Consider the following 23,467-nt stretch of genomic DNA (forward strand, 5'->3'; position numbering starts at 1 on the left):
GGAGGAGCACCCTCATAGAGGCAAAGGAGAGGGGAGAGAGGGGGAATAGGATGGGGGGGTTGTGGAGGGGTACCTGGGAAGGGGGGGACAACATTTGAAATGTAAATGAATAAAATGACTAATAAAAAAATCAAAAAAAAACCCATTTTCAGATTTAAAGAAGGATTTGTGTTTTTAGGGTAAAATGAATATCAAGTTCTTAAAACAAAAACAAGCAAACAAAAAACCCCTAAAACCAAAATCCACTTAGATTCAAACTGTTAGTCCAAATCCAAAATGAAAATATTACAATTTATTGGACAGAAACATACGACTGAGAGTAGACATCTCATTGCTAGCCCTAATGCCAAAAGGTAGTTATGAAAGGTTGGTGCTAATCACTTTCAGTGTAGACAGACACTGAAATTCCATAGACAGTGAAATTATGAATCAGGCATAGGAGGAAATGAAAATGCAAGACTCAGAGGTCTTTAGTGAAAGAAACTCTAGAGCACATTCTCAGACACACACACACACACACACACACACACACACACACACACACACACAGTGTCTGCAGAGGTCTATGAAGCAATGCCCCTCCCTGTATTTTTTGTCTCCCACAGCAGACGCTGTATCACTTCCCTTCTCTGTATGCGGGCAAAGCCTTAGGAGGTGGATGGCAATGTGGAACAGAGGACACACCCAACAATCTACTAATGTGTACTGTTCCGTGAGAAGGAAACATGGTGTGGGGGAGGGGCGGCGGCAGTGAAGCTTTCCTAGAGCCTTGTAGTCTGATTAATGCACCTAATGAATGAAAACAGTCTGCTAAAAGCAGTGCTCTTAGGATGGTCTGATAGCAATGTATTTTTTAAAGACATCCTTAAAACTTGGAATAGTTGAAAAGCAGAACTAGTTATACGGTGTAATCAGTAGCAAAGAGAACGCTATTTTATTATACAAGACAGAATTTAATGTGATAAGGCAGTGGATATGGTATTCTGTTTCTTGATTTATGTTTTGAATGGTTTTATGTGTGTGTGCCTGCCTGTCTATCTGTGCCCCATGTTTATGCAGGTACCCGAGGCCAGAAGAGGGCATTGGATCTTTTGGAGCTGGCATTACAGGTGGTTGCGAGCTGCCCAAGGTGGGCGCTGGGAACTGAATGCGGTCCTTAGGATGATCATTGAGTGTTCTCAATCATCGAGCCATCTCTCCAGGCCCCATACCTCTCTACAAGACACCAGTCCCTTTTGTTTTTGTTTTTTTTTTTTTTAAACAGGATCTGCTATCCTAACCAAACCTCTTCCTTAGGAGCTCATGGAAGTGAGAACTTCAAAGGGAATTGGAGATAACAACATTTAGACCATAGACACAGCTGCATATGTAGCCATATTAAAGAAGCAATCTCGGTTATAACCCTGGCTCTGGGAGTTACAAAGGCCCTTGGGCAAGCTGTGTTCTTCTTTTCCAGCTTCAATGTTTTTTCTTTCTTTCTTGTTTATATAGATATAGGTATAGGTACAGGTATAGATATAGATATATAAATTATGTGTGTGAGAGAGACAGAGAGAAGAGAAACACACAAATATATATATATATATATATATATAAAGAGAAAGAGACAGAGAGAGAGAGAGAGAGAGAGAGAGAGAGAGAGAGAGAGAGTGAGAGAGAGAGAGAGAGATGATTCTTGGGAGTAGAGTTATTCCTGCTGCCAGATGGGTCTGGGAGTCTGAAAGGCAGGCTTGTCAGGGAGTGCCCTTACCCCTGAGTTATGTCACCAGCCTCAACTCTGGTTTCCTATGAAAGGCACCGACGTATCTGATGGACAACTGTGAGAATGAAGTGAGACAATGCAGGGGAAACTGATTTTGTAGAGCCTCAGAAACACACCTCACACTATATCGCAAGTAATTCTTTCAACAGACTTGAGAAACATGGAGTCTGCTGAGAATTGTACCCGAGTTAGGAAGATGGAATAAGTCAATTATAATATTTGCTACCAGGAAGACCACATATGAAAGCTAACTTCAAAAAAGTCTTCTAAGTCATTTTGACAGGATGGCGTGTGCAGAGAGAGCAAACAGTTTTTACCGTGCAGCAAAGTCAGGAACGCTTTTACGAGGAAGGTAGCCCTTAGGGTGAACAGTGAAAGATGAACAGGTGTTACACGGGGCTGAGTAAGAGGAAGAACATTCCAGAACAGGCACAGCATAAAAACAAGTGGCCTGAGGGGAACCACCTGCAAGGAACTCAGCGTTCGAAGGGCTAGGACTTCAACTTGTGAATGGGCCACAGCAAGAGGAATGACGTATAAGCAGCTTAGAGGGGACCCCCCCCCCCCCCCCGCCAATGAGGGGAGCCAGAGGGGCGGGGCCGCTGGGTCAGGCAGGCACTGCTGCCAAGCCCGATGGCCTGAGTTCAATTCCCGGCTCTCACAAGGGCTGAGGGCGGGAAACAATTCCTGCACGTTATCTTCTGACCTCCACACTTGCACACTGGCCCACACACAAATTAAGTAAAAATAGAGTGAAAAATTCAAAATTAGTAAGGAACGGAATGCAGGCCAGAGCAGTGACGGAGAGAAAGTGACTGGAGGGGGAAGCAATGAGAGAAGGGAGGGACCAAAGACATGTTTTTTTTTTTCCCTTTTCCTTTGCATGACTAAGTGAATTGTGGTGACATTTACGTAAGACTAGAGAGTAAAGTCAGCTGTCAGGAAAGCACACTGTTTTAGACAGGCTGAAAAGAAGGCTAGGGGGACAAAGGTAGACATTTCTGGTTAGGAAGTTGGCTGGCTTCTGGGCTGGAGAGATGGCTCAGTGATTAAGAGCACACGCTGTTCTTGCTGAGGACAGGGCGTTTGGTTCGGAGTACCCACACCGGGTGCCTCATAACTCCAGCTCCAGGGGTACTGGATACCTCTGGCCTCCGTGAGAATTTGCATTCATGTGCGCAAACCCCCACACAGACACAGACACCTAAGTAAAAAATACAAGTCAAAAATGTAACAATATGTTTGAAAATCTTAGAAGTTCGCTTCCGGTCTGGGATAGCTTAGTGGGCAGGTGGAATGCTCGCCTAGTGGGGAAGGAAGGGCTGGGTTTGAGCCCCAGGGTTCAGCTGTAATCCCAGTGCTGAGGTAAAGGCAGCATGGTCAGAAATGGTGATCTGTGAATTATCATCATCCGGCTGCTAACTAAAAGCAAGGGAGGAACTTGTAGACCGCTCACTCGCCCTACTTAACCCTCATTCAAAGTAAATGAAGGACATGCTACTTAGGCAGCAGGTAAGAGGCCACTGAACAAAGCTTAGTCAGAAACAAAGAAGACCCAGCAGTCAAAGGGCCCCATTTAAAGGAGAGATTCAGGAATACAAACCTAGTCAGTCAAGTCATAGAAAGTGAGGGTTGAAAACTATCCAGCGGTTTAGCTCTCTCCGTAATCCTTAGGTGACCTTTATGAGTGTAGCTTCAGTGGAATATTAGCCTCGGAAATTAGTATGACGTAGGAGCATGCTGGATCAAGTAAGTGTTTTGACTTTTCGGTTTCAAAACCTGTGAATGCATCTGTCTACCAGACTAAGGGCCGGGAGATAGTAATGACAGGAGTCTGGAGTTCACGCGAGGAAATGACCCGTGTAAATGCAGTCACTGCTCTGTTGCAACTAGATGGAAACCCGTCTTCACTGCCAGTAAGGACGATTTCAGGAAAGATGATTTAAAACGCTAGTTGCAATTTTCATTTTCTTTTTCCCAGAGAGCAGCAGGAGAGACAGTTGACATTTGAGTTCTTTCTCGCCGAACTGCCCCTGTCCTTAATTTGAGTGGAGCGCTCACAGCGGACCACAGACCGTTCTCCTTAGATGATTTTCTTTCTACGAAACCTTTCAGTTAAAGAAAATGAACAAAAGCAGGGCTCCCCGGGCTTAACCTCTCTTGGAGACCTCAAGCCTGCCAGTCATTCCAGCGACCAGAATGGGTGCTTGGGAGCGGCTCAGGGGTGCGAAGCGCAGCCTCGCTCTGTTGAAGCCAGGTACTGTCCTGGGCAACTGGCTCCAGGTTCAGCTCCGGAGGCGGCCGCCCGGGGCTACAGGCACCCGTGGCGAGGGAGGCGGAGGGCAAGGGGTGCCAGGACCCGCTCGCCCAGCGCCAGCCACTCGGCCCCGACATCCCCCGATGCTCCTGGCGAGCCCGGCCCCGCGGGGAAGGCTGCCTCTCTCAGCCACACCACCGCCCGGTGCCCGTGACCACCCGTGGCTGCTTTCGGTTCCGCGCCTTATATGGCCTGGCAGGGGGGTCACGTGCGTCCCGGGCCGCCCGCCGGGAGGGGCCACTGGGGGAGGGGCGGACGGCTGGAGAAAAGGGGAGGGAGTCGGAGGCGGAGACAGGAGAGAGAGGGGCGGATTCTGCGGCCGTGGGAGGCGGCGGCGGCGGCGGCCAGAGGAGCCGAGCGCTCGCGGCCGCGCCGTGGAGCGGGACTCAGGCGGCTGCGGAGGCGGTGGCGGAGGAAGGGACCAGCGCGGGGGCGGGCGAGCGCGGCGGAAGCCAGAGAGCGCGGGAGGGCCCGTGGCTGGCCCCGGGCAGGAGCCGGGGCGACAGCGACAGCGATCCAGGCGAGGGAGGCGCAGGCGGCGGCGGCGGCGGCAGTGGCGGCAGCGGCAGCGGGGGCCCGTGTCCGTGCGCTACGGCGGCCAGCGGGCGCGGGCCAGCGCGATGGAGCCGCAGCACGTGCGCCCCGTGCTTGGAGCCCAGAGCCCGGCCTGGGAGGAACCGGTGGGTACCGCGCCCGCGCCCACCCCTCCCGCTTGTCCTTGCTCCCTGCCTCCCCCTCCCGGCCCAGGTTCCGTTCAGGAAGCGGTCCGGGATGAGGTCCCCAGCTGCTTCCCAGCCGGGGCAGCGCTTCCTCCGGCGCCCGGGCTCCTCCTTGCTCGCCGCCCGGAGCGCCTTTGTCCGGTCGGCAGGAGCTCTTCCCAGAGGGGCCTCTGGAGACGGTCCTTCGAGGACCATTTCCGCGCTTCATCCTTTTCCCAACTTTGCACTTCATTCCCGAGTGTGCTGCGGCGGCCCCGGGAGTCGAGGCGGCGGGGTTGCGCGGTCAGCGGGTGGCGCCGGAGAGGAGCCGGGGCTCACCTCTTGACCGCGCCCTGGCAGTCACCTGGGCGCGCAGGTTCCCGAGGACCGCCGCCTGGGGAGGCCAGTGGCTGCCAGAAGCCCAGAGCCACGCCTCCGACTCGGGTGGCCGCGGCTGCCCCGAACTGCTCCCAGGGTCAGAGGACCTGGCCCGAGATCCAGCCACCGGCAAACTTCGCTTTCGCCTGGATCTCTCGGCACACGCCACGCGGAGATCGAGTCATTTTAGGGGCTCAGAGTGTTGCGTGTTAGAAGATGAGCGTCCGGGGTCTTTGGATTTGTTCCCTAAACTCCTTTAACTTATTTATTGCACCTCAAACGGAACCGTCTGTTATCCATCCCTTCAGGAATCCCCGTCCCGCGTAGACTCTTGTAATCTTGAGTGGGCAATGAATTTTGGCTCTGCATGCTCCACCTACGCATTTGTTACTCCTTTTTGATTGACATTGTGAACCGTCTCAAAAGCCTGGTCCAAAATTTCTGACTTCATCCGTGCTGCGGTGCTGTTCCGATGATGTTTTCCCAGGGACTTCCTGAGTCTGCTCAGGCGGGCCCTCTGCCTGTTGCGAGCTTGTGGTCAGGTGCCAGGCTTGCTTCTCCTTTTCTTACCCGGAGACTTCCAGCCCTTTTTGCCAGGGTTCCTTTCGCCGCCTCCCTGACCTTTCTGGAGTGTCCTTACACTTCGATCCATCTGCAACTGCTTTTGCTTTTGTGAGTTTGCAGGTTAGGTAGCCCATCTGCTCGCGTTCAATTGCGATTCTCATTAGGGAGTAAACCATCCTTGGTTAAAAAATACAATTCAGTCTTGACATTTAAGATCATTGGGAATTGAATCCAGTGACCTGTTTTGAAGTTTACTATATAAAGCCCTATCAGCTTCCACCACTCACAGTGGGAAACCCCAAGTTATGTGTAGTGCTTTCTGGGTGCTGAATGTCAGGACTTCATTGCAGTTGGAAAATTAGAGAACCTCCCGCTTTCTTCTCCAAAGTGCTAAAGAAAGAACCAAAGTGCTTTCTTATTCTCATAGGAAATCTTCAGTATTAGTCTCGACACATGAACTTTTTTTTTTTTAAAAAAGCTAAAACCTTCACCGAGATGTGAGATGGAGCAGTAACATTAGCTAAATCTTGAACTCTTCAAAACTACGGGTATTAGTCCAGCAGATATTTTTATCCAACACCTATCGTGTTCTGAGATTGTTGGGTAAGCTGTTAACTCTCAGACAAGCTTTGTCCCCAAGAAGCTTACATTTTTATAGCTGGAGATAGACATCTGTCCAGGTATATGTCATAAAAGAGTTCTCATTAGTGATTTTATTCTGAACTTTGTGTAATGACTACAACGTTTAAGGATTTTCAAATGCTTTATATAATTCCTTAAGAAAGTTGAGTTACCTGAGCTACTAAAAAGGAGTGCATTCAAGAGAAAGCAAGAATGCATTAGAGGAAACAGCTTTAAATGTTAAATATTTCCGGCCTGGGGAGCAAGGGGGTTGACCTTAGTTTTAATCTAAATACGTTTTGAAGGAACACTGGGTCCAACAGAATCGGTTTTATATATGTTTGGGACAGAGCGTCACACTATGGGACAAGCTGGTTTGGGCCTGGGGCTGCATGCCCTGCTCCTCTTGTCTCAGCAGAGAACTAGGCACCACGCAGTTCTCAAACATCAGGCTCTTTAAACTTTGATTCAGTGATCTCAAGAATCTGAGTGAAGTGAGTTCCGGTTTCCTTCAAAATGAGCCTATATGACAGTCCTGCAGCTCGCTATACTTAGAATATTAATTGCTAGCCTGTATAACCTTAAGGAACCGCAGTGTGTGTGTGTCTGTGTCTGTGTGTCTGTCTGTCTGTCTCTCACACACATACAGAGAGACAGGGAGACAGACACACACACAGACACAGAGACAGACAGAGACACAGAGAGAGAGAGACAGAGAGACAGAGACAGAGACAGAGAGAGATCTCAACAGTGGAATCACAGCTTTCCTGAATTCCAGACTGTGTGTGCTCAGAGACTGTCATTCTGGAATACCTGTGGGCCCCACCCCCACCCCCACCCCCTTGCTTCAGAGTAGGTGTCACAGAACAAGCTGCTGGTTCATGCTCTGGCTACCAAGGTGGGGCCCCAGCTCCCTGCCTTTCCCACCAAGATACATTTATCCTTGGAGCTGAAATAAATCCTTCCTCTCTTAAAACAAAACGAAACAACAGCAAAGAAAACAAACCTGTTTCCACCGGGATTCCAGTTCAGAGTTGTTTTTTTAAAAACATTTAAAAAATAATTTGAATATAGGCAGTTTAATATTTTACCATACAAACTTGACTAAATGGGTTACTGTATTATTATGGCATGTGACAACATGCATGTAAGAATTCCTCTCTCTCTACCCCCCCCCCCCCCATGGAACCTAAACCAAGATGGTGAGATTTCTACTATTCAGAGAGAAAAGCAAAGGATTCCTCGGAGTCATGTGGAACAGAGGGAATTTCTGAGACTTCATGACATTCCCTCTGCGAGGGGGTAAAATGTAGTTATTTAGTTAAATCAGAACATTTGGATACATATTAGCTTTATTTAGCAGTAAGTATTGAGCCTAAAGAAGATGCTTGCTGGCACAGCAAGTTTCTTGGGTTTCTTTGATGCTGGCTTTGGAATATAGTCCAGTGCCAGGAAATCCAGGCGTGACTTAAAATTTAGTCCCCAAATAAAAAAAGTATTTGGGGAATTGGGTGTGGTGCTGCACACCTGTACTCACAACAACCAGGTGAGGAAGGAGGGCCCAGATTGTGGGGCCAGCATGGGCTACATATTGAGACTCTGTATCTAGAAACAAGAAAAGAACATAATGGAGGGGAGGGGAGATAGAGCAGAAGCCAGTGCAAGGCCCCGGGTTTGTCCTAGCATCACTAAAATAAATAAGTAAGCAGAGTCAGTGTTTGACAGTGAGCAGTAGCGATACTTAGCAAAGCAGTCCTTAATCTTGGGTGGGAGTGGGTAGCAGATAGGTAGTTACAATTCCAGCTCAGTTAAAAATGTGGGAGTAGTTACAAAATACCTTTTATTTTATTTTTTTTTAAGTAGAGGGAAGCTTGAATATGGTTCATTCCCTAAAACTGGTTATTTTCAAATGGTTCTGTACCCATTGTTATTAGCTGTTGACATTATACCAGTTAACAGTCCAGAATTAATGGACACTTAGAAAGGGAAATGTCTCAAAGCAAAAGGGCCACAATACAAGCGAGGGGTTGGACAGTCACACCTTCTGCCAGGATGACAAGCAGCTTTTGCCTTGTGGGCTAGGACCACAGCATGTTCCTGTGATCGACAGCACTGCTGCTCTTGGAAGGTTTTGTCATCCAGGTCCTAACTAAGGCAATTTAGGGCAGACTTTTCGAATGTCAGGTTCTGACTATGGAATACAAAGTGATTGTGGAATCCGTTCCACATTGCTGTCACAATATGCTGTCACAATGGCTGTGCTGGTTCAGTCTGCAGTCCCTTGGTTCTGTACCGATTGGGAACCCACATCCTGGAACATGGCTTCTCTAGTACCCACTTACGGTTTTCAAGGTATGACATGTAACCCTTACGGTATCACAATTGGAGGGGGATCTACGGTTGTAGAGCATGGAATTAAACACAGGAAGTGACGGATGAGCCTGCTTGTGGTGAGCGGTTGATCAGTTCAAAATACCTCTGTAAACAGTAACACAGTGTTCATAAAGTTCTACTCAGCTTTGGCCTATGTCTCTTTAGTACTTTTCTCTTCTTCTTCTTCTTCTTCTTCTTCTTCTTCTTCTTCTTCTTCTTCTTCTTCTTCTTCTTCTTCTTCTTTTTTGATATGACACCTTATTAAGTAGAAAACTGGCTGGTGGTCAGCTTTCCTCCTTTCCATTTAATCCTGACTGTAGTGTCTTTTTTTTTTTTTTTTTGGAAAAGCAATCTCGCTGTGCAGCCCTCGTGGGCCTGTTACTCACTATGTAGCCCAGGCTGGCTTCCAGCTCTTGGCAGAGTTCATGCCTCAGACTCCAACATTCAAGTTTTCAACAGCCATAGTGATATATCCCACATGGAGGTTTCTTTGAATAGCCCAGGCTAGCCTCACATTTCAGAGCCGCCCCTCCTTCCCCCCCCCCACTACCACGTCTCACCAACAAAGATCTCAAAGTAACAGTAATAAAAAGGAATTCATGAGCAGTGTAGGAGAATTTATTTGAAAATCTGACACACTAAAGAAAAAGTCAAGGAACTTTTTATACATCAAACAAGACAATATGCCATGTATTTGAAATCTTGATAGCCATTTCATGAAATGGAGGCTGATGCAGGAGACCTGCCGTAAATTCCAAGTCAGATCGGGCTGCATAATGAACTCCAGGCCAGCTTGAGGTGTGCTGTGGGGCTATCTCAAAACAAAGAAACACACCACACGAAACAAAAGGCAAGTACATTTCACTTAGATCAGATAACTATTTTGAACGTGTAGAACTAGGGAAGCAGTTAGTAGTAGGTCAGATACTATTTTAAATTGGGAATTCCTTGAAAATTTCTCAGAAGAGATGGTCTTCCACCAGGGTTTTCCCCCTGAGCTGCCTTTAGTGGGAAATGAGGCAGCTTTCCTTTCGTTGCCTACACAGTATTTTCCTCCATCCTGGATTTCCTCTACAGCTGCAGATGCTGTAGACCTGCAGTCCTTTACTTAGCAGGAACTGTCGTAGACTGCCGTTGCTTTCAAAGTTAGGAGCCTTAGGAGCTGGCTACTGCATTCCGTGTAGAGCAGAGCTGGCTACTGCATTCCGTGTAGAGCAGAGCTGGCTACTGCATTCCGTGTAGAGCAGAGCTGGCTACTGCATTCTGTGTAGAGCAGAGCTGGCTGCAAGGCTAAATTTTTATAAGTAACAAATACCCACAATTTCAGGAATTAATTGCCCAGCTCCTGGATGTGAAGCTGTTTAATGTGTCTTTAAGCAATCAGTATCCCTTCAAAGAGTAAGAAATGGAACCCATCTTCATCAAATAGGCAATGGGCCTCTGACCACCTTTCACATCAATCACCCTTGGCTGGATTCTGGGAAATGTTGCTATATAAAAACTAAAAGTTTAATGTGTGAGTTGAAATACAGGATAGTTGCCAAACTGCTCTTTAGCTCTATAGAGTGAGTGTGAGGAAGAGAACATTAGAATCCTAACCACATTTTTTTTTTTAATTTTGGTTCCAGCTTGTGCCCTCTTTCTTCTTTACGTTAAAAGCAAAGTCTGAACTATGTCAGGCGTCTTTGTGTTGCCAAATCCTTAGACTTGCCTGTGACCAAATAGCCAGACCAGGACAGAGGTCACTGAAAGGGCACTAATTTTGCTTTTGGCTGTGACGGGCCTTCTGTACTCTAGGCACTGATTTGGATCTCCAGCCAAGGCCACTAAATGTTATTGTTTCTTAAAAGTTTCCCAGCAGTATGTTTTTTGTAGGTACAGAATTTCTGAAGTCCACTTTACCCCCCACGCTTTCCTTTGCTAAAGGGAATAGCTGAAGCACTAGAACGAGTTTGTCTCTGTTTGAGGAACATGGGCAGCACTCTCATGCTGAAGGGCTGAAAGGGATTTCACATCTTTAGTGTCCTTAAAATCAACGCTGAGCCAGAGTCAGCGTCATTGCTGGGCATAAGGTTGCACCTGAAACCTGAAAGAAACAAAACCCAAAATCTTAGTTTCCAGAAATTTGTTAAGATCAAGATCAAGTGGTAAACTAGGAGAGGAACCTGAAGTTGCAAGGACTGAAAGGATTGCTCTTCCGAGGAGAGAGCCCCCAGAGTCAGTAGGGACTTCTTAATCGAAAAATCACAAACAGCACTGTGAGGTTCTCTTTGGTCGACCGCAGGAAGCATGGCCTTTTTGTACCATCTCCCTCAGCCGCTCTCCCCGCTCCTGTGTAGGATTTTGAGGTTAAATGCATTCTGCACTGCTGCGAGGTTGCTCTTCCCCACAGCCACTATGCTTCAGCAGCTGGCTGGGGAAGCCTCCAGAGCTTGGCTGCAGCCTGTGGATTCTCTTTCCTCAGACTTTAGTCCGGACTAAAGGGAGTGGCGTTCTCTCCTGTGGATGTGTGTATATGTATTCTTTGCTTTATACTCTGTTCACGTAGTTGAGTGCACTCTTCCAGGAATTCTGGGTGAGCGCTTTAGCCTAAGACATTTATTTCAGCATATTGTCGACTTGGGCTGCGTGTCCTCTCTTGTTTCTGCGTTCTCTCCACGCCCTTCCCAGCTTCCTGTTAGCCAAAGGGAATCGCTCTTTCTGAACCAAAAGTTCTCAGAGCGGAGCTGAACCTCCCGGAAAATGCTCTACTCTTCCGTGTGCGCCGGATGGGGGTGGGCCCGAAACTAAACAGCCCTGTAGAGAAGGCCGAAAGGACCCGAACTCCCAGGCAGAGGTGGGGAGGTAAGGTCCTAGAAATGCCGTTGAGAGTCCTTGAGACTCAGTTCATCTCCCGGGCAGAGGGAACTTTTACTTAGCTGGAAGTACCCCAAGGCAGGAGTATGTGGAGGGATTCGGGGTCCAGAGGTGCACCCCAGGACGTAGGAGGTAGCACCATGTTCCCCTTTCCCGCGGGAGCCTTCTCATTCCTGCTACCTAGGGGAGGAGCATCGCGGTTGCCTGACTTGCTGTGGCGCGCCCCTGCCTAGCTCTGCTCTCCATTCCCTCTGAGCCCTCCAGACCCTAGGAGGAGTAGGAGGGAAGTCGTCAGAGGCTTATCTCCACTCATTCCAGTGCTGGTCACATCCTGGGTCAGCAACCCCAGAACATCCCAAGGCTGGGTGCAGAGGCGTGAAGCGCGCAGAGGACCCAGGAGGTCTCGGCAGGGCCGGCGAGTGGACCCGGGTCCGGCAGGGCCGGCGTGTGGACCCGGGTCCCGGGTGCTGCGCGGCGGGGCTCGCGGAAGATGGCGCCAGCTAGGCACAGGGCTCAGACGCTCGGGCAGAGCCCAGCAGCTGACCACAGCCCCTCGGGGCGCTGCTGTGTCCCTGCAGGAATCCGAGAGGATGGCCGGGGCCGGCAGCCAGCACCACCCTCAGGGCGTCGCGGGAGGAGCGGTCGTTGTGGCCGGCGCGGTTTCCCCTACTGCTGCAGGACCCGGAGAGGATTCGTCCGACAGTGAAGCGGAGCAGGAGGGACCCCAGAAGCTGATCCGCAAAGTATCCACCTCTGGACAGATCCGGACCAAGGTAAGGCTGAGCCGGGGGCCTGCAGGAGGGCTGTGGGTGGAGGGAACGCTCTGGGAGATCCCAGGAACTGGTATCCGGGGGAGGGGCGCGGGGGCGCGGCCTGGATGGGGCGTGGCCAGTGCAGAGGGCCGGACGGTGCTCTAGGGATTTAAGCGATATCCAGAATGTGTTCCAGAACCTTAGCTAGCCACCAGAGCAAATGGCTTGGAGCATGGTCGAAGCCAGGTTGCGAGTTCCCACCTAGGAAACTTAAAGGGAGTTTGGTTGTTCACCCCCTGCGCAGCATGCGCTGGAAGACCTGTGGGAATCTGCATTCCGCCAGCCACCGTGCCTTTCCACCCACAGCAAGCTGCTTGCTCCTCTCAGTTTCTCTGGTGTGCCGTGCCCACAGGCTGGGCTAGGCTTCTGTATTGCAGGTTCCCTCGAAGTGCAGAGCTCAGACATCCATGGTGGTTCATCGCAAGTGACCTCTTCAGGGTGTTACAGGGTGTGGTAGTGCTTTTGTGGCGTTTTGTGCCCATCAGTCTCAAAGTTAAGCTTTCATTTAATGATGAGCATACAGAAGACAGAGGCTACTGGATGTTAAGGGACTTAGATAGTCTAACGTTCTTTTTAGTTCAGAAGTCTTCAACACCTAGGCAGTTAGTGGAGGAGTTAAAGGAAGAATTTGAGTAGGGGCCTGATTAAATTAGTGGATGCTCCTTCTAGAACAGATTTGCAAAAGTAATTCATTCTACAGTTATTTCATGACAACTAGCTTCCTAAGGCTTATTATGGGAGTCTTACAGTTTGGATTAGTGTTTGTTTGAGCACCTGACTTCTAAGAATAAGTAGACATATACACGACAGTGGCCACAGTCTCTAGAGTCAAGGGTTGCGTCATCTGTGTTTGCTCGGGCATCTTTGGATCTACTTTTTAATAGAGATAGATTTTGAGTTTTATACCGTTTGTAATATTCTGAATTTAGCTTATTTTTTGAAAACTAAAGCTAACTATGCTTTTAACATGTGAAAGTTTAATCTAAAAAAAATTCTGAAAAACGGAGTTAAAGAGAAAAATGGCAAGTTTCAAAAATGGCACATGATATACGTCTATGCAATGGTCAAAATTCCATGCATATAATATCAAGATTGGCTAGTAAGATTTATGCCATTTGAAAAAATTAGGGATGGTTATACGTTGAACTGAGGAAGTGAAATTGAACAAAAAATTTGATGAAAGCATTATTTGTGGGCTTAATGAACTTGAAAGATTGTATTGTTTAATTTTTGGATAAAGCATGTTTATGAAGACTAAACTAAATGTAAGAAAGTGTGTTTTTTGGGTTTTCTGTTTGACTTTCTGACAAACATTCACCACAGTTATGGCTAATTATCAAGCTTTGGAATACTGCTTCTGATATTCATATCAGAAAATCAGGAAATCGGCATTTTATACTGGCTCGGTTGTTAGTATTGATATAAAATGTTTTTTGTGTACAAATATCTGATACCAGAGCATTTAGTTGCCAAGACTAGTGGGCCTCAGCCTCACACTGCCCCTCCTGCAATCCAGACTGTACCAAGTGCTGTGATACTTACTGCTGTGGTGCGGCGTTCAGCCCTCACACTGCTTCTGGGGGGGAAGGGGAGGTGGGGGGAAAGGGAGGTGGGGGGTTAACTTAAGTAGAACTACTAAAGGCAACAATGGGTTCCTCATCTTTGGAAATTATCCAGAGAAGAGAAGCACCCTTAGAAAAAATGTAGATATTTCCCCATCTTCTCTGTAGGGGTGTAAGAAGAGAGAGGCTGAAGGGGAGGCTTGGGCCCCAGATTTAGCTCAAAGCTTGTTGTTTTTGAGACAACACTAACAGTTCTTTCTCACTTATCCTAAAGATACATCAAGACACACTAAGTATGGTGGGTTAGGAATATTAATAGTGCCTGTAGTTCTGTAGTCACAGGCTTTTACATACTACATGCTTACATATGGATGTGTGAATATGCTCCTGATCAAGTGGTGTAGGTAGACATGTGGCCCATAGGTGAGTGTGTTGTTCATAGAACTTGAAGATATTTGAGGGACGGCAACTCGGTCGCCTGTGAAGTGCCTGCTGTACTTGTGGAGGACCCGAGTCAGATCCCCATTACCCATGAGTCACTGTTACCTTTCTGATGCTGTAGTAAAAATACTGTGACCAGGAGAGCCTATAGAAGATTGTTTGGGCTTTCACTTCCTGAAGCATAAGAGCTCGTCCTGGTGGGGAGGCATGGCGGCATGTGGCAGCCATAGCAGTAGAAGCAGGACGCTGCCACAGGATGAACTGAAATCGTGGACCGGAGAGAGTGAATTGGGAGCAGTGTGAAGCTTTACACTCACAAACCCTGCCCCAGTGATGTACTTCCTCCAGAAAGGAACTCCTAATCCTTCTCAAAAAGGCCACCCACTGAGGACCACGCTTAAATTCCATAGATTGGGGGCGCAGCGCGGGCCGGTGAGAGGGTGGAGAGTGTGGGGGAGGAGGCGGGGACAGACATTCTCATTCAGACCGCTCTGAAGTGTTGGATAAAAGCCAGATGCTGGGGAGTGGGGGAGGGGGCAGACACAGGGGGATCCCTGTGAGTTGTTGGTCAAGCCAGTCAGGTCCAGTCAAGTATCATGGTTAGGGATCAACCTTGTCTAAAAATTAAAGAGCAAAGTGATTGAAGAAGCCAGCTGACCCTGACCTCCGTGAATATGCACACATGCCTGTACGTATCCTGGAATGACTGCATAGTTCGTAAATCCTTGCAAGGTGAACCTTATTGAAACAAAGCTCACTGATTTTAGTTCCCACTAAAGATACTCAGGATCTTGCCTCTGTTTGGTAGGCAGTTTGTAGGGAAGAACAGCAGTCTGGGCTGGGCGGTAGTGCCTGGGTAGACTGCTTTCTAGCGTGCATGAAGCCCTGGATATCACTGCATGGAAACAACATGTGGTGGCGCACACCTGAATCCTAACACTCAGGACCCTGGGGCACAGGGATCAGGGCTTCAAAGTCATCCTTACTTAAAAAGGGAGTCCCTGGCCAAATAGAGGATTAAGAATTCAAGGTTATCCTCAGTTACAAAGGGAGTCCCAGGCCAGCCTGGGCTACATAAAACACTGTCTCAAAATCAAACTTACAAAAGGCTGGAGTTTAAGTAATTAACCTTATTTGAAATGCTTTTTGTAAATATTTCCTAATGTTCTAAATGATTTGCATACTAAAGGGGACATTGCCCTACTTGAGACATTTGAAAAGTGTCTAGGCATTTTCTTAATTGAAAATGTTATACAAGCTGGCAATGGGTATGCTAATCATACTACCCAGGAGGCTGAGGCAAGAGAATGGTAAATTTGACTGTAGCCTGGCCTACCTTGTAAGGCCCTATCTCTAAACCACAATAAGACATGTATGTAGTTAGTCATACTGTCCTAGTTAGGGTTTCATTTCTATGAAGAGACACCACGACCAAGGAACTTTTATAAGGGACAATATTTAATTGGGGCTGGCTTAAAAAACCTAATTTAATTAGGTTCAGAGGTTCAGTCCATTATCAGCAAGGCAGGAACATGGCAGCGTCCAGTCAGGCATGGTGCAGGAATAGTTGAGAACTGCACATCTTGTTCCAAAGGCAAGCAGGAGAAGACTAGCATCCAGGCAGCTAGGAGGAGGGTCTCCAAGTCCACCCCCACAGTGACACATTTCTTCCAACAAAGCCATACCTCCTAATAGTGCCACTCACTGAACCAAGTACATTCACACCTCCATACATACTAACAGTACAAGAGGCTACAGGGATAGGATTCTAGCCATGAGAGAAATCTTGTCACTGACCTCTGGTTTCCTCTCAGAGACAGTCATCAGTGATGTTTTCTTGGGGTGCTTCCAGAAAATCTCTATGCACTTACAAGTATTGTATATTATATATGTGCAACGTAGATGTAAGGATATATATATGCATATATAAAAATGCATTTATACATTTCTTTAAGATAGGCAAATATGGCACATCTGTAATCACAGCATTGGGGAAACTGAGGCAGGAGGATTGCCTCAAGATAAAGGCTAACCTGGTTGGCATAGTAAGACCCTCTCACAAAAAGTAGATATTTAGAAAATATCGCTGTTTCTATATTCATAGATATTCATTCATATATGTATATTTATATAAGTATGTATACTGCATATACAAATATACTATTTAAAAACTGCTACTAGGACTCCTCTTTAATGGTCTTCTGTCAATTTACTTCATTCCTTTTAGTGATAGTAGGCCATTCAGATGAGCTGTGCCAAATTGCTTTCAGCAATTTAAAATTGGCAAAGTGTAGAAAGTTTCATTTGGTTGAACTAACATGGTATGTTATCATGTAATTAATCAGCTCTGTGGAAGGAAATTGGTTGTTTTAGGACAGTACACTAATCTTAGCTTTTTTTTTTTTTTTTTTGGTAATGGATATGCCAACTTTTAATGTAAAGAATAGGAGTTTGTGTGTGTGTGTGTGTGTGTGTGTGTGTGTGTGAGAGAGAGAGAGAGAGAGAGAGAGAGAGAGAGAGAGACAGACAGACATAGAGACAGAGAGACAATAGAGAGACAGAGAGAGACACAGAGACATATACACCGAGAGACAGAGAGGAAGAGGTGTGTTGAAGACGGAACCTCACACACGCTAGGCCTTGGTGCTGCCCCAGCCCAGGGGCTGTGCTTTGAAGGGATCGAAGCTTGACCGAGATCTCCTCCTATATCTTAGCTCCCTCCTCCCCTCCATCTGTTGGATGGTTTTGGTCCATTTCATTTTTCTTCCTAGTGTCTAGGTACATCTTTGTTTTCCTCTTTAACTCAATCTCTGTTTTTCACTTGTATCTTTTCTCCTGTCATCTGAGTAGAACTTTAGGTAGTTACATTTAGGTTCTCATGAGCTAAACAGATAATTTTGTATCCAACTTAATTTCCCGAAGGCAAAACAAACAAACAAACAAAAACAACAAAAACAACAAAAACAAAACAAAACAAAAAACCTGTTTGCAGGAGTGAAAGAGATGCTGGCTTGAAAAAGCCAAACGGGAGCCCTAAGGTTTCCATTTTCCGTTTCTTCTCTGGTTTCTTCAGCTGCCTCTTTACCCTTCCGTATGTTTCCAGTGGGGTGCAGCCCCCTTTAGCCTTGGTGCGGTAGAGAGCATTTCATGGTCTGAAAGAGCATCACGATAAACTCTGAACAGTTAGGTTATGAGCGTGAAGAAGACTGTGTGCTCCTTTTGCTGGCTTGTGAGCGCAGTAAGTAATCTCTCATTCTGCAGCAGTGGCCAGAGATTGTTGCCCTGCTCGCAAGCTGGCATGGCTGACAGTCATACTGCGGTACAAACGGATGAGAACTGCCTCAATGACCTGCGGCCATTGAATTATCTCGGCCAAGGTCAGCAAGCTTTGTGTGTCAAAAATATCTCCTGATTAGGTAATCGAGTTCATATTTTGTTTGACATTTATGCATATTCGTATATTAATTCTGAATGGCTATCAGTTCTCTAAATTTGGCAAAAATGTGCTAAACACAGAACACAGAATGAGGATCTTGCTTTTAACTTGTGAAAGTTTATCTGTAGCTTTATGGCGAGGCAATGTGGACTTTTGTTCTCCTTAGCTTTATGAGATACGGTTTATGCAATTAAAATATTATTATCTGAGGTGGTAGTGCGAGACTTTAATCCTACCACTTGGGAGGCAGAGGCAGGTGGATCTCTGTGAGTTTGTAGCCAGCCTGGTTTATGTTGTAAGTTCCCGGCCATCCATGGTTACACGTTGTTTCAAGAAACAAAATAAAACAAAAAAACCCCAGTGCCCCCAAAACAAACAGAGAAACATCCAAAAGCAGCACTCTCCCACCACCATTATTATTATTATTATTATTATTTTAATCATGATTCCTAGGTGGAGGAACCAAGAGGGATTGGGTCACTCATTTTCAAATTGTCAGTGATAGTGTTTTGGGAGGTCACGGGAGTTTCTAGCTAGTGTTTAAAACAGAAACAATAAACCGCAAAGTATCGTTAAGTGGAATAGTGGAAATAGTGGAGTCCAGATCGACTTAAGATGAAAAGGGAGAAGTGAGACAGACCAAAGGTTTCCAGACAAGTTGTAGGCAAAGAGGAACATCTGCCCTTTTCCAGTTCATCTGGGCCAGAACTCTGCCTATTTTTCTTTCTTTCTTTCTTTTTTTGTAAGTTTTTTTTAATTATTGAATTTATTCTTCATTTACATTTCAGAGGTTATACCCCTTCCCGGTTTCCCCTCCCCTAAAACCTCCAACCCATCCTCCCACCCCCTGCCTCCAAGAATATGCTCCTCACTTAACCCACTCCCGTGACCCCTCCCTCGATTTCCCCACACTGGGGCCTCTATTGAGCCTTCACAGGACCAAGGACCTCTCCTCACACTGATGCCCGACAAGGCATTCCTCTGCCACTCTTTTGGTTGGAACTGTGTGTACCCTGGGCGATTAGAATTCCTGCAGAGTTGCCCACCTCTGACAATGGTGGCCCAGGGAGGAAGGTGGAAGAGGGGTGGAGTGATGTCTGTCAGAGGGTGCAAACTTTCTGTCGAACCGATTAGGCAAGGTCTGCGCTACAGAATAAGTTCTGTTGGAAACTTTCATGGTGCTAATTCAACAATGTCATACTGTTGTGAATATGAAAAAAATAATACCATATCACATAGCATATAACGTATGCAGGGTGTTTTGTGCTGGGGATTGAACCCAGGACCTTGAGCATGGTAAGTGCCCTAGTTAGGGCTACTATTGCTATGCTGAAACAAGCAAGGGAGGATTGAAAGCAAGTGAGGATAAAGGGTTTATCTGGCGTAGGCCTCCACACCATAGTCCATCACGGAGGAAGTCGGAGCAGGAACTCACACAGGGCAGGATCCTGAGGTAGCAGTTGATGCAGAAGCCACGGAGAAGTGCTGCTTATCGGCTTGCTCAGCCCACTTTCCCATAGAACCCAGGACCATCAGCCCAGGCTGGTACCACCCACGCAGATGAGTCTCTCCCACATCAATCATCAAGAAAATGCTCTGCAGGCTTGCCTACAGCCTTATGGAGTCATTTTCTCAGTAGGGTTCCTTCCTCTCAGATGACTCTAGCTTGTGTCAAATTGATAAAATTAGCCAGCATGCTAGGTAAGTACTTGACCACTGAGGGCGGCTCCTTGCTGATCTGCCTTTGCTTTCTTTCGAGTTTTGTTGGCTGTAGGGTTTCCCTAAGTTGCCTAGGCTGGTCTTCATTTTGTAGTCATGAGCTACCGTGATCATCTTAGCGTTTTTAGTATATTTTACTACTTTTCTGAGAATTTCATACAGTGTAGTTTGCTCATATTTACCCCATTCCTCCCCTTACCCCTTACCAGATCCACTACTTCCATCTTTCCATTTCCTTTCATCTTAGCACCACCTCTGCCACTGCTGCCGCCTCCTCCTGCTCCTCCTCCTCCTTAATCCACCATGTCTAGTTTGTACTGTCCATTTACTTAGGTGTGATGGGCCACCCCCAGGAGAATGCTAGACCTACCAGGGGCCACATCCTTAAAATGTGTTTTCCTTGCCCAGAAGCCATCATATATCAATATCAGCTCATAATTTTTTGTTAGTAATACTGAAATAAAGAAAACGGATAACAAACTGGGTGGTGGTGAGTGCACGCTTTTAGTTCCAGCACTCCAGAGGCAGAGGCAGAGCCAGAGGCAGAGCCAGAGGCAGGCAGATCTTTGAGGTCATGGCCAGTCTGGTTTACAGAGTGAGTTCCAGGACAGCCAGGTATACGCAGAGAACCCTCTCCCCTCTCAAACCAAGAATACAAAACAAAGCAACCAACCTACCTCATTCCAGTAGTTTCTTTGCCTCTGTCAAATGGTATTGAGAGTGTTCAAGTGAGTGTGTCTGTACTCCAGGGAAATGTCATTTAAAGAACTGGAATTTAGATGTCATGACGTTTTGAAGGTTAAAAATACTCTGTAAAAAAAAAAAAAACCAACAACAAATTGTTTAAATATGTAAAAAACCTTTTTCACTTGTGGACTGTGTGAAAATCAAGTGCAGGCAGGATGTGGCCAATGAGATGGTCTGTGGCTGTCATTGGCCAAGGCTGGCCTCCACCATAGAAGACTGAGCTGGTGTGTGGTTAGACTCTCAAAGCAATGCAAAGTTAGAGCCTTGCTAAATATCAGCATGTAAGGCACCAAATAAAGCTAAATTTCAATCCATTTGAAAAAAAAAAAACCCTCATCTTTGTAGAACATTTTATTTTTAGCTTGGTTTGCGTCTTTGCTTCCATTTTAATGTGAACTAAATATAGCCTGGAAACTCTGACTCTTGGTACAGTAATATATAGTATAACAGCTTTCTTTCCATGTTAATTACACGTCAAACATGATGGTCCGTTATTAAAGATAAGAGGCATAAATAATTTACTAAACCTTTACATATAGCTTAAGATGCGCTGCTGCAGCGTGTCTAAATTTAGAATTCTTTGGCTCGGTCGACGGTTGCATGCTTCCTGTTGGGATAACTGGGAAGGAGGGCTAGGAGAGTTTGGGGTTCCCTTTGGCCTTGCTCTGACACTGGATTAGCTGGGCTTCACTCACTCAGGAACTGTTTATAAGGGAAGGTTTTAATTAAAGAGAGTTTGTTTTACATCTAAGAATAGACTTTGACAAAGACCATAACATGTTAGTACATTACAGCTGCCCTTGACAAATGTGGTTTCACTCTGTGACTCTTTGGACATTTGAGACACATTTATATTTGGCCGCGTGGATTAAGATGGCCAGTGATTATTGATCACAGCTTTAACTTAACATTCAATGTACTCTGGGTTTTCTTGTGGGGGGGGGGCTGGTTTCTTTTTTTTTTTTTTTGTTTATGTTGTTTTTTGTTTTCTGACCATTTTACATAGGTGGGTTTTGACATTTGTATTTTTTTGAGACAGGGTCTTACTTGGTAGCCCAGGCAACTTGGAACTCAAACTTTCAGCAATCCTCCTGCCTCAGCCTCCTTAGCTTACAGGAGTCAGTGACCTTGCTCAGCTATTGATGCTTTAGAAAGTATTTTAATTTTCAATTCTGCGAATGATTGTGTGTCTATGTTTGGGTGTATGCATTTGAGTACGGATGCCCTGGAGGGTCAAAAGGAGGTGTCACACCCCCTGGAGCTGAAGTTACAGGCAGTTGTGAGCAGCCAGTGTTGGTATTAGGAACTGCACTCAGTCCCTCAGAGGGAGCACTGTGCACTCTTAACTGCTGTTACTGATTTTAAAGGAATGGAAGCAATAGCGGCCCATCTCTCCTGCTTTTGACCTATCAGCCTACCATGATGAAGTTTGACATTACTGATTCGTTAAAGCTAAGCACAGTGGCTCATGCCTATAAGTCCCGTTCTTGGGAAACTGAGACAGGAGAATTGCCTTTAGTTCACTACCAGTTTGGGATCATGTCTTTTGACAAAGAACAGAAAGTGTTCCCATTCGAAAGCTGGATTCATGGGTGTCCATTTTACTACCCGCCGTGCGGCATGTGTGGTGGGGGACATGGCTTATTCTTATATATTCGTTGAATATTAGAATACTGAAGAATTTTAAAGTAGTTTGGGAGTTGGTATTAATAATCCAACTTGAAATGGCGTGCCTGCTCAGGGACAGACTGCTGTATAGTTTTTTTTTTTTCTAGATAAAATAGTCAGGTGGTAAACACTGGCCTCCAAAACCTGTCATTTTTCATTCCTTAAAAATAAATTTTACTCATTTTTTTCCAAAAATATATCTTAGTAGGCCAAATGGAAAATTACTTCATATGATTCTTTTAAGCTGTACCATGACCTTTTAAAAATACCACCGTACCTTACAGAAATGAAACTAATCTTTCTTTGAAAACCTGTTTAAAAAGTTAGGTACCTAGAAACATTTACTACTAAATTAGTACTTTTGAGGATTAAAAAAAAAAAAAGAAACAAAACAAAATGATTCAATGGTTTTTATTAATTTTAATTAGAATTCACGAAAATTCCAGCAGAAATATTTAAGTCTGAAATCTATAGCTCAGATGCTGACTCATGCTCATCAGTAACAGGATATTCTTGCAATGAAAGGATTCACTTGCAGAAAGGTATTAGGAAATCTAAAACACGGTGCGAGATATGATCATAGATTTAGCATATTAATCAAGGCAAGGTTGGGATCAAAGAGGAGAGAGGCAGGGAGAAGCCCCGGAGCTTCCTACAGCCTCTCACACTTGAATGTGCCCTGAAAGACTCCCAGCCAGGGGCTCTGGGGCCAGAACAGTAGCCATTATAAACCCCGCCCCTCCCCCCCCCCCCCCCGCCCCCGCACCACAGTTCTCGGAGCTCAAGGGTAAGGAAGACCCGCTTTTAGGTCCAGATCTACCATTAATTCAGCAGTTGCATTTTAGTGTCAGACTCAGATTAATTTTTTTTTCACTTGAAAACTTAGGTAATTTTATCCAGCTTTTAAATAAGGTCTTCTGACTGGTCCCAGTGGATATGCCTTTAAACCCAGCACGCGGGAGGGATGCTTTATGAGGTCTGCCTGGTCTACAGTCAGGGAGGGCTAGGAAGCAAGACCCTATCTCCAAAAGCAAAGCGAAACAAAAAATAAAGTGTTTGTAAAGAAAACACTAGGTAGAAAAGTCCTCTTCGTCAGTGGCCAAACACAGTGTTGTGTGCTGTAGATTCAGCTACTCAGAAAACTGAGGCAGGAGGGTTGGTTTGAGGCCAGGTGTTAGGTATGAAGAACATAACAATCTCCTTATAAGAATAACTCAAATAACCCGAACAATATCCCCATCCCTAAACTAAAAGACCCCAGAGTGTGAAATAAGTGTGTGTGTGTGTGTGTGTGGAGAGAGAGAGAGAGAGAGAGAGAGAGAGAGAGAGAGAGAGAGAGAGAGAGAGAGAAGTGTGTGTGTAGAGAGAGAGGTGTGTATGTGTGTGTGTGTGTGGAGAGAGAGAGAGAGAGAGAGAGAGAGAGAGAGAGAGAGAGAGAGAGAGAGAGACTAATCCAGAGGAGCTTAGAAATAGTGACCATTTTTACTTCAGTGTCTAGAATGCTGGGATTACC

The 23,467-nt window shown here is 46.1% G+C and overlaps 1 protein-coding gene across 7 annotated transcripts in view; it reads left to right on the plus strand.

The window, feature by feature from the left end:
- Positions 1–23,467, plus strand: part of Dgkh (diacylglycerol kinase eta) — a 208,161-nt gene that overhangs the window by 25,180 nt on the left and 159,514 nt on the right. For 4 of the 7 annotated variants that reach the window (XM_052190878.1, XM_052190884.1, XM_052190882.1 and 1 more), the window contains exon 3: positions 12,148–12,342. In XM_052190878.1, coding sequence (XP_052046838.1) covers positions 12,148–12,342 — 195 coding nt within the window. Of the gene's footprint in view, positions 1–4,426; positions 4,760–11,477; positions 11,558–12,147; positions 12,343–23,467 lie in introns of those variants that run through there. The other 3 variants (XM_052190879.1, XM_052190883.1, XM_052190881.1) reach the window with 3 other exon arrangements.

This window comes from Apodemus sylvaticus, chromosome 8, assembly GCF_947179515.1.
Source record: "Apodemus sylvaticus chromosome 8, mApoSyl1.1, whole genome shotgun sequence".
Taxonomy (NCBI): Eukaryota; Metazoa; Chordata; class Mammalia; order Rodentia; family Muridae; genus Apodemus; species Apodemus sylvaticus.